At 38.5% G+C, this 12,081-nt stretch overlaps 1 protein-coding gene across 1 annotated transcript in view; it reads right to left on the bottom strand.

The window, feature by feature from the left end:
* LOC138024925 (uncharacterized) overlaps nt 1-9,798 on the bottom strand; it is a 47,257-nt gene extending 37,459 nt beyond the window's left edge. The window contains exons 1-2 of the mRNA XM_068872125.1: nt 9,662-9,798; nt 422-750 (exon numbers count right to left, since the gene is read on the bottom strand). Of these exons, the coding sequence (XP_068728226.1) occupies nt 422-750; nt 9,662-9,731 (399 nt within the window). The 5' untranslated portion in view covers nt 9,732-9,798. The remainder of the gene's footprint in view (nt 1-421; nt 751-9,661) is intronic.
* Nucleotides 9,799-12,081: the final 2,283 nt, after the last annotated feature.

Genomic DNA, 12,081 nt, shown 5'->3' with positions numbered 1-12,081 from the left:
TGCAAGTGCGTGCTGTCCTAAGTAGAGTGTGTGTGTATATATGGAAAGAACTCAAGTGATGGCCTCACTTGAGTTCTTTCCATATATTCAGTACTTAATTTGACAGTGTACTGATCTAATCATTGAGAATAAACTAAATTGCCCTCAGGCTCAGACCTTTATGACATGTGCATGCTACTGTATATCAACCACATACTAGCCACTATCAAAAATACCATAATACTCTTTGTTTGTTTCTCCAAAATTTTGCATAAGCATTGTTTTTATTATTTTTCTCTTGGGATTTTCTCAATGGTCTCAAGAGAAACTAGAAACAATGCTTATGCGAAATTTTAGAGGGACAAACAAAGAGTATTATGGTATTTTTGATATTGCCCAATTAGTCTACATACATATTAGTCTATATAACTTTGTAAAGCACCTTAACTTGTCCATTTTCTGTGTAATTTGTCCATGTGTTAATATTGTGTATGGACGACTGTAAGGTGTATTTTGTCACCCAAAGCGGAGTACCATGATCGTGCCCCCCTTGAGTGGACACAGCACAGATAATGTGAAGTGACTGTAGATCAATCTGCAGATATAGCTGAACATGTACACCTTCCGGTCCGCGCCACATACACCATGATCCTCTTTTGTCATTCAATCTAGCAAATTGTGGACCTTCGCCGATCCCTAAACTATTGGCAGCTATTCTCCCATCTGGGATTAGACCGTTTTCCATTCCAAGATCCCAATCAATACAGTCTCCTACATGTAAATAAACGATTGCAGTTTAGGTTACAGTTGAAAAATTCCTGGTGGAAAACAGGGCCAATTTGTTTTTGTTCATTTCCCAAATAAACTAACACAGATTTCTAAGCAGTGAAAGATTTACAACCAACTTTTCTTTCTTTTTTTTTTAAATGAAGTAGGAGCTAGGGTAACAAACACTCGAAGAACTTATTATTATCATTAGTCTAGAATACCATGCAATACCAGTAAGAAATATTGGGCATGCAATTGGGCTCTTTTCAGACCTATTATTTTTTACTGTGCTGTCTGCTTCCTATGTGGGCAGGTCTAGAGAAAATACTTTCAGTATTTCAGAAATGCCGATACAGTTTCGGGACTATTATTCCCATTTGGCATTTGATAACAGGATGGGGCGAGATGCATTAATTTTGGGTCAACTATAGTATGAATTTAGTTTTGAAACAAGCCAAGACCAAGAGGTTACGAGACTGTGTCTTGGTTAAATACGCTCAAGACTAGGGCTACATTGACTATTGGAACCATTGTATATATTTAGTAATATATTTATGCAGCTACATTGTATAATTCAGTGTTATGCACTACAAGACATTGAAATAAACAAACATCATCATCATTAACAACTAATCCTTTCTTTGTTGATAAAACCCCCGAAATCAAAAGAGGCTAATTTTACTAGCGAATAATATAGGACAATATAATGTCATGCATGAAATGTATGGCAATCAAGTATTTTTAAATCTGTTCCGTTCCCGCTGTAGTCTGCTTTCGGTTTTAGAAGAACGTAGTCAATGCTTTCCAATAAACTAGAACCTGGGGCGGATCTATGGGGGGGAGGGGGGGGGGGTTCGATCGAACCCCCTAAATTAAAACAGCTAACGTCTTAAGGTGGCTGGGACCAGTTTCACTACTTTTAAGGACCTTTTAATTAGAAGGGTTGTCACTACAAAACTGTATCACGTAAAAGAAATGTTATGGTACCATATCAAACACCAATTATTACTTAACAAAATGCGCTCACTATTTTTACGTAATAGGTTACCATGGCAACATGAAAGCTCTTCAAAAACACCCTATATTTCGTCTTTACTTGCTTATATCTTAATAATGAACTCGGTGACCCCCATTTTTTATTGTAGAATAGTAATTAGCATCTTGAGATAGAACTATCAGCAAAGTTTAAAAAAATTCTTGGGAGCCAATTCAGAGCTACCTGAATTTTTCGAAAATAAGAAGGTCTCTAAAAGTGGTGAAACTGGTTCCAGCCACCTTAAATGCAATAAATTCATAAACAAGTTAAGAATTTCAGGCTTGGGTCTGATGAACATTCTCTCCGAAAAGCCCGTTGACTACGATGCTGTGGTTCAGCTTTTTGCGGAAAGATATCCCTGAAGAATGCTCCTTGTTGATCCCGTCTTTGACAAAACACAAAATTGAAAAAAAAATGAAATACATAGTTTCATAAATGCACATTTGCATAGTTGTTTCGCAGCTTTGTAATATTTTGATGCAAAAAGAATGGCATTTTAACTTTTAAAAAAGATCTTAAAAGTGTAATAAAACACGCTGACTTTGTCTCCGAATGGCGGAAATCACGTTTCCGAGGACTTGAAATTTCAACCTTTTTCGGGGCTGAAACCCCCTACAGCAGCTTCACCTTCGGCGGCCCCCTTTAATCGAACCGTCTCCAAAAAACCTGGATCCGTCCCAGAGAACAGTTACTGAAACTGAAAACTCGTCCTCATAGTTGCGATTTCGGGGTTTTATCAGCAAGTAAAGAAAATTAGTTGTTAATGAATTTTACCCAAACTTAATGCATCTCGCCCCCACCCTGGTATCATTTTATATGGACCATTTGAAGTTGATTTACTTGCGAAGCTGGGTGCCATTTATTTAAGCAAATACAGAATTCTTCATCGGTGAATGGGCCGGGACTAGTTCACAAAAAAGGAAAAAAAAACTTTCCTTTAACAAATAATTTACTTCGGAATTCTTACTTGGAGGACACCTTTATTTATTTTATGGTAATTATACTCAAAAGTCCTCGATGAAGATTAGTTCCTTTTTTTTTTTCTTGAATCTGTGAGAAGATGTCTGTCAAAGTGTCCCTTGCATGTAGACAGCCAAAATTTCAGTGACATTTAGAGGGAGAAACTCAGGCGATTCTCGCCATCAGGATACAAACAACAAGTTCATTTTATAGTAAGCTTTTTATATTCTTTTAACTAATTTCGAAAAATGTTTTTTGTGGGTGAGCTTATTTGAGATGTTCAGGTCAGTTTTACAATTGAAACCTTAAATGACAACGTGACGAAATAAATCAATACTTTTCTCCTGTACAAGAAGTATTATTCTAAATTATCCTTCCTTAAAAAATTTATGCTTGACCCTGAATGTATTCTTTGGAAACTTTTTTCGTATATTTGATTGTACAAAGACCTGTTTAAATATTTTTTGAAGGAAACAGTTACTTGATTAGCATAATTCTAAAGCATTTTAAATTGTTCACTGAGTTTTATCCCGTTTCGCTCTCCGAAAATTGTTTCACGCTTTCCCAAGATCTCACATAACAAAAATGTTCCATATAGTTTCCTGTTTTGGTCTTTATCTGATCAAGTTAAAAAGGCATATGTCAAAGCCCCCACGTTAAGGAGGATTCCTAGGTTTATTCTTTTAGACGAATGGGCTGCCTTTGTAAAGCATATATTTTGCCTCATGTAGAATATTGCTGTCCGCTATTGCTTGGAGTTAGAAGAAGTCTTTTCCTTTGTAAAAGTGAATGTTATTTTTCATCCGGATACAATTCAAGTGAAGAAATGTATAAATCTTTTTCCGGAATTTAGGTCTTGATTATCAACAAACGTTTCGACTGAAACCATCAGTCTTCATCAGTGACGTTTGTCACGTGATAGTTCACTATCAAGTGTGAGACAGAGAGAACCGGAGCCCCCCCTTTCTGTTCAGGGTTGGGTCCTCCACCCTTTCCCATAACGCTTCTTTTATTCCCCTCCTTCGCCAATCTCGTTCTTTATCTAGGATCTTGACTCCCTTTTAATCCAACACGTGTCCCGTGTTCTTAAGGTGACGATAAACTGCTGAATTTTGAGCAGGATTGGAGTTCGGCCGTTGATGTTGTTTCAACCTGGCTCTGATGGACTGAGGAGTCTCTCCCACATAGGTGTCTGTGCAGCCCTCCCCTCCACAGGTAATACCATATACAAGGTTGGACCGCTTCTCAACCGGCTGTTTGTCTTTAACCTTGACCAACTGTTGTCTTAGAGTGTTCTGGGGTTTGTAAAACGCTGTTACGCCGTGTTCTTTGAGAATGTTCTTAATGTTCTCAGATAGGCCTCGTATGTAAGGGATGGTTACCCAGGCCTTGTGTCCCCTCTTGATGTTGCCAGTGCCACACGGATAACCTGATTGGGCGTTCAGCGGAAACCGGAAAGATCGTGATGAACGGGGGTAAATCACATACTAACCTCACCTGCTGGGGACCGTACTATAAACAAATTGCGATTTTGAAACGGCAATACCACATTATATTGACGGCTAGTTGGGAGAAAATATATTCCGTATTGGGCGGAGCCGTCAATACAATGTGGTATTGCCGTCTCAAAATCGCAATTTGTTTTGTATCGCTGTAAACTAATCAACCCGCGCCTGATCGAGATTTCAGTTCTTTCTACCTGCGAAACGTATTTGTTTGCGTACGTCAGCAACCCAATTCAGTGCAACGACGTCAATTTCAACATTAGAACCAATCACAGGCCGCAAAAGTGAGACGGCAATACCACGAAATATTGACGGCTCACGCATAGGCAAAACTATAAGAAGTTCGCGATACTGGGGCATATTGGCCTTAGGTCGTTTTTGTACGGTATTCAGTATTCCTCAGTACGGCTCTCGCGCTCGGTTAGTAAGAGGTTAATACACGATTCATTTTTAAGAGCTCATTTGTCTGCAAAATTCGACACTGAGAAAATTGTTTAATTTCGACCATTTGCAAAAATTAACGCTTTGTGTAAATTTGAGGAGTAATTTCTTTTAGCGCTTGATTTGTTTCCGCACATCATCAACCGAAAAGAGAGCTAATTTGAGGAGCGAGTTTCTTGCGACCACGGAAGTAGAGGAGATTAAAAATAAAAAATCTTTCACTTTACAACAATCAGAGCATTGAGGACCTATGTTGTGGCTAGGATTTCTGTTTTTCTTTCTTTAAATTCAGCGCATTTTGTTCACACTTTATATTTGATATTGAACAATAATTTATGAACTTCATTTTCAAGAGCATATTTGTAAGTGAGTCTGCACCACTGACCATCTGCAAAGACTAACGTGTTTGGTAAATTTTAACCAGTCCCATATTGTCGGTCGAGCGTCTGTCCTTAAAAAAGATCCCAGATAACTTGCAAATGCGGTAAAAAAATGAAAAAGTAGCACACAAGAGTATGACCGAGTTTGCTAAATGTATCACACGTTTTGACGGTCTCTGATATAAGATCAATAAACGAAAATGATCATGACGTTAGGATGCGTGTTTGTTCTCTTGTAGGTCATAAATAGGAACTAGTCAAACTGAATGCATAATTTTAGGATATTGGACAAACACAAACTGACACCACTGTCAGTCTAGTTGCAAAATAGCGACTGTCGTGTTTTTACAAAAGCACCAAAAACACGAAGGAGCTAGATTTCCACCTTCGATAGCGGACATCTCTTTAACTACACAAGAAAAATTCAATAAAGATTGACAGTGGGTCCTTTGAATGGGAAAAGCAGCATTGTGGGAATTGATTCGTGTTGTACTATTGAAACAAAACAGGCGCAGTGAAATGGACTTTCTGACCATCTTACTCCCATCCACGCTCTAAGAGGCCCTCTTTGACCATATCTTGGTCTGGATTCGAAAAAATAAAGAACCTCAACGTAACATAACATACCCCTCGGCCTTTTTAATCGAGGCTTTCAGCTCAAGTTAAAGATTAGCCTGGAGTCCCAAAAGACATACTTTAGGCGCATTCGTATTTAAACAGCATGCACTAAAAACTACAGATAACTTAAAACGTACAAACAAGGAACTCGTCTCCAAAATAACAAAAAAAAAATATCAATTCTGGAATAATGCTTGTTTTTGTCATGATTCAAGCATTTACGTTTTAGTAAGTCCCGAATCTTTTCTTAACATGCTGTCCGTTCTTCTCTCATATTAGGACTCTGCAGATCTTGTAAATTAATTGTGAGTTCAAGTTCCTGTTGTAAACGTGTTTTTAAATGACCGTGGCAACGATCTATTGTAATAGCTATACATCAAGGATCCAACTTGACGATCATTAAGACCACAAAAAATGTCAACAATGTTTAAAGGGTAAAAGAGTGGTTTGCTAGAAGCTTTGGAAATCAGTCTTAAAAACTGCCCTAACTGCGCGTTTTTGAACAAGGTATATCCTATTTAGGTTACGTATGTACGTAGAGAGCCATAGATACAATACAAAAAGAGAGATGGAGATAAATTAGCGCATAATGCCAAGCCAAGAGTGACTTATACCCCATTCACACCAACAAGACATCTTTTATTAAACTGGGTTTTACAAAATAAAGATCAGTCACAGAAACATCTGGCTTTTACGTGAGATTCAGGTGAGTTTCAATACATGCTTTGATCTGTGCTAGATTTGCAGTCGACAAAAATCAGTATACATGATTTAAAAAGAAAACAATTTAATACCGTGTTTAACTAAACATGTCCAAAACATGGTCAAGCTTGGGTGTGAACAGGTCATTAGACTGTAAGTAGGGTCTGACTTTGTAGAATCACCCGATACATCGTCCACAATGCCGCGACACATCCGACACTTTCATATGATGTCCGCGCGTAAATGCAAAGTAGACAATGCTCCCAGACGTCTACAAATTCCGAATTCTCGTCTTTAGAAATAAAGTTTACGTAACACCTGTTTGCACCCTTGTCCCTTTGCGATACCTTTGGATCACTTTTGATGAAGACACTAGACAGGAGAGTCGAGACGTTGGCTCTTTGAATCATTTGTAACTTTCGGAGCTATCTTCAAGAGTAGCACCAAACTATGTCTGAAAGTTAGCAAGAGTCTTCCAATTACTGGTAATGACCTGATCAACAACACCTAGGAATTTTGTACTTTCAACTTGTTCAACAACATTGCCATTCATCACAAGAGAAATATAATAGGCTAAATCTTTTCGGCCTAGGTCTGAAAACTAAGAGTTTGGTTTTCTTAATATCACTAAACCAGTGCGAGACGGTTTTAAGCTCAATATTCACAATGCTTAAAGAAGGTAGTGTCGTCAGCAAGGAAAAAAAAGGTTTTGACAAACATTTCAGAATAAAAAGTAGGGACATAAAAACATGACGCTTCGGCGACGACATGTCACCATTATCAAATGCAAATTATTGTAAGTTAGGTAGTGTTATATGTAGGATAGAGAATGGGAAAATACATTAGAATAAATGAGGAGGGGAAAAACAAAAGAATGAACAAAATTTAAATTAACAGTTTCGCTAGAATGGAGTCATTTTGAGAGTCGATCTCTTTTTCCTTATGAAAAGTATCTCCTAAATAAGGCACTCAAACTTTCCTCGGCATTTCTTTAGTGTGGTAAATTGCTCGTGACGATTGTTGGATCTTTGGTTCTGTTTGTCCTTCAGGTGTTTACTGATGACGCAATTACAGTAAAATTACATTGAAATTCATACACAACGCATTGTTGATTTACAAGTCGATCGTGTATTACCACCAGTTTCCACAAGTAGGAAAATCTCTGAAGATTTCCAAGTTACAGAAACAAAACCCTCACTTGTAAATCAACAATGCGTTGTGTATGAATTTAATGCAATTCGTGATTCGAATTATATAGGCTACATGCACCAGCCTTCATCTCCACCTGCGCATCGAGGAGCATAAATATTCCGTCATCGGTAAAACACTTGAAGGACAAACACAACCAAAGATCCAACAATCGTCACGAGCAATTTACCACCTTAAAGAAATGCCGCGGAAAGTTTGAGTGCCTTATTTAGGAGATGCTTTTGCCCGCCTCATTTATTCTAATGTATTTTCCCACTCTCTATCCTACATATAACACTACCTGACTTACAATGATTTTCATTTGATAATGGTGACATGTCGCCGCCGAAACGTCATGTTTTTATGTCGCTACTTTTTATTCTGAAATATTGAAGCAATTCCCTAAGAAAGATCTTCAATACAACGAAGAATAACTGACCGAGTATCATCGAGCGTCCTCTGTTGGGGTTGCGCAGAGTGCGTTTAATTTAGATCAGCTTTTTCCGCTTATGACTAAGAATATTTTGGTAGCTTTCAAACTTTTCAAATTAAGATTATACTGAAACAGCTCCTTCAGAAAATTTGGAGAAAACTGGAAGAAGTAAGATGGGTCTTTAGTGTTCATTGGCATTAAATGTTAATGACAATAAGCAGAGTCCAAAGTTGCCTTGAGGTCTAATAAGTCAACATAGATAAATCTAGTTTTCTTCGGAGTTTGCCTTAAGTGCAAAAAAAGAACTTGCTATGTTTGGAGGCTTGTCGCAGTTTCCACTGAGAAGAAATAGTCCTTCAAGATGTGATAGGTCAAGGGAAGTTCCAAACGGTTTTGTCAAATTATACCAGCAAAAAGAAAACCCCGCTCGAAAGGTATTGTGAATTAGCCACACAGAACAGCTCAGGACTTTACGGAAACTATTGTTAAGGAAGCTTATATTGTAAAGAATTTGTAGTTGATCAAATCTCTGAAAATTCTTCCTTCTAGAGATTACCCGTCTTAGAGATTCCCTGTTTTAAAGAGTCCCCACTCTCAGTTTCTCTCCTTCGATTCTAAGTTGTTCCATATTTTGGACAGCCGTTTTTATTTAACATTTTCTAGCTTGCATCCCGCATTTTTCATCTCGCATTTTCAAACTAGGATCGTTCATATTTTATCACACATTTTCTGACTGGCATTTCGCATTTTTTTATCTCGCATTTTCTAATTCGCATCACGCATTTTTCATCTCGCGTCACTCCTATGCCCGAGTCTCATGTCCCCTACAAGTTTCCGTACTTAAAGGCTTCCATACATAATCGTGAATAACTGAAGATGATATCGAACGCATCTCGCTAGACACATTATAGTAACGTGATGACAAATACAACTTTACACCATTGAATGTCGCGATAAAGCTCCATCACATGTACAAGATGAAACTTGACAGGAATACAAACTAGCTTTTTTTAGCGACCTGTTGTGCATGTAAATGAATATTAAGACGGAACTTTTTTCAATAATTGCTGTCAATTTAATGTTTCGTAGATTCATTTGAAACTAAAAGTGAAGATGACTCATAGTTAACATGTGAAACTGTTTACTAGTTCCTTGTTGCAGAAATCTAATCCCTAAGACTGAGCGATATATATATATATATTTTGCATTTTACCAAACAATAGAGCGCGCTGAAAAGGTACTGTGCAGTTTAGGACCTTACAGAAGCGTTTGTTACGTCAGCCAATGTTTTAATGGTTTTGCAGTAGATCAGATCTTTAATAATGCTTCCTTTTAGAGATCACCCGTCTTAGAGATTCCCCATTTTGTAATTTCCCCCGTTTTAGAGATTCCATATTTCAAAGACTTCTCTCCCTCGATTCTCTGTTACCTATTATGAAGTGCCGTTTTTATTTAACATTTTCGACCCAGCACATGCACCTCGCAATCTTTTTCCCGGATTTCCTATGTTGCATCTCGCATTCCCTAACTTGTGTCTTCCATTTATTTTAACGCGCATTCTCTAACTCGCACCTCTTATTTCCCCAACAAGCTCCGTATTTACAGGCTTTCATATATAATCGTGACTAACTAAAGATGAAATCGGACTCACCCCAGACACAATGCAGTAACGAGATGAAAAATGCAACTTTACACCAATGAATGTCGCGATAAAGCTCCATCGTAAGATCAACTATCACGGAAACACAAACTATCTTCTGTTAGCAGCCAACTGCTCGTGGTAAGGAATCTTAAGACCAAAGTTTTTCAATAATTGCTGTTAATTTAATTTTTTGAAGCTTTATTTGCAAGTCAAATGTAAGATGGTTAACCAGCCAAACGGTTTCGGTTTAGTAATAAATAGTTGCTACGGCCGGGAACTGAGACGTGAAAACTTTTTTTCTCCAGCAAGCTTCTGTATTTGCAGGCTTTCATGTATTTTCGAGAGTCTTAGTGAAGACTGGAAATATTTGTAAAGGTCTCGCTGATCATAAAAGTTAGGGCCTCCACAGATGAGGCAAGTAGTCATCCATAACATTTAAGCTGTCAAGAATAAAGAGATAATTATCGATGACAAAACATTGCGTGTGCTGTGAATCAAGTTATCGACTACAAATAGCGAAAATCAACTGAGTCGTCGACAAAAAAGTAGTTTTCCTTTTCAAAAGGATACTACTTAACTTGTCGATGAAAAACGCGGCCGCTTTGTCCCGTTTTCTCCCGTTTTCTCCCGCCTGTGACCAAGTTGTTCATGACTGAGGTCTATTTCCCAGCGACGCAAACGATTTTTTGAAGTCAGTGGTTCCTCATCTTTTGTCGGTATTTTTCCAGGCGCCCGCAAAAAAGACCCGTTATCGACAACTTTCCCTTTTCGTTCGTGAAAACGCATTTCATGACATAAGCAGTTGAGCACTCAATTAATTTGTCGACTGAAAATAGTCGTCGATAACAACTTGACTCCTCTGTTGAGGCCCTTAAGGACTGGACATTTAGTTGTCGACAACTAAACAACGCAGTGTGTGAGACGAGTTGTCGACAACTACACGCTAAATTAAGTTGAGGACAAGTAAGCAGTTTCCATTTTCGAAAAGGGAAACTGCTTACTTGTCGACAACTTAAAATGTCTAGTCCGTGGAGGCCCTAAATGTAGTTCCAGTCATTGGGGTTCACCTAGCACCTGCTAATAGTAAATTATGTTCTTAGCTTTAAACTGAGGAAGTCTGAAACGACACAGGTGGCTTCAACTAAACATTGAGCAAAAACAATCACATGGGAACAAACTGAGATGAAAAATTATTCGCACGATAGAAGGAGAACAAAAGCATGTTTTCAAGAATATAAACGCAGTGTTAAAACGTTGTTCAATTTCCCATAAGTGACGCAGTAGCTTTGACGGAAGTCGCATTTCTCCGGTAATTTAACTAGAGAAGAGAAACTGCCTCCTCCCCACATGCTTTTCCCGAGTTGACGCAAAGTGTATCGGATTCAGCCAATCACGAGAGCCAATCACAATGTACCAAATGACCCGGCTCGCTACAGCGATATGCAAGTTCTCAGTCTGTATGTTTTAAGGCGCCCGCAAAAGAGGAAGCAATGTTGCGGAAACATTGTTGCAGAAGGAAATATATGTTTCCCCGTTTGCAGTCCAAGGGAACATTTGTTGCGGAAGCAAAAATGTTCCTGATTTTGTTCACAAACATTTTGCTTCCTCAGCAAATGTTTCCTCGTTTGCCCTGTAAATGCTAGTTTTATTTGTTGATTATTATGTGCAATCGGACCAGTCCGTCCGGGCCTTTAAATTTTGAATGAAGAGGTGAAGTCGGCTACATGTGAGTAACGAACTTCTAAGTTACTTTTCCTTTTCAGAAAAAAAATTTGGTTTGAATGTATCTTTACTTCGTTAAAACACAGACGTCACTTGCACTTGGGGGGGGGGGTGGGGGGGGGTTGCTCGTCGGAAATTTTGAAAAGAACCCTTAAGAGGTACCAAGATCCTCTCTTGTGGGCGTGGCATGAAATTTTTTCACTGCTAAGAGGTACCAAATTTTAATAAGACAAAATTGAGGAATAGTTAATTATCAAATGTCTGCTGTAATAATTTTTCGTCTCAGTACCCTAAAAGGTACCGCTAAAGCTCCCGCTGTGGACCTTTTGAGGCTGAAGACCCTAAGAAGTACCAAAACTGCTCTTTTAACCCCTAAAAGGTACGACGACCACCCCCGTACTTTTCATATGGGAGTCCCTCCTCCCTGGGTTGCAATCTACCTGTGGGCGAGACTTTGGCAAGAAAAATAAGCTTAAAATGGATCACAAATGTTCTCCTTTGCATTTTATCCTGCCAGATTTAAGCTATTGTCCTCTGAGACCTAATTATTTTCAGATTCATGTCCTGCATGCTTTTTCTTGTTTAGTTTCACGTGCACCGAGATATTGTGCGTTGATTGGCTAAGAGACTTTACTTGGCGAGAAAAATGCTGTAAATGTAAAAGGTCGTAGAAATGTGGGACTTGTAGGCCCCGAATCGCGCGTTTG

This window comes from Montipora capricornis, chromosome 11 (genome assembly GCF_036669925.1).
Source record: "Montipora capricornis isolate CH-2021 chromosome 11, ASM3666992v2, whole genome shotgun sequence".
Lineage (NCBI taxonomy): Eukaryota > Metazoa > Cnidaria > Anthozoa > Scleractinia > Acroporidae > Montipora > Montipora capricornis.
The sequence above is the reverse complement of the archived record's forward strand: the minus strand, read 5'-3'. Positions and strand labels throughout refer to the sequence as shown.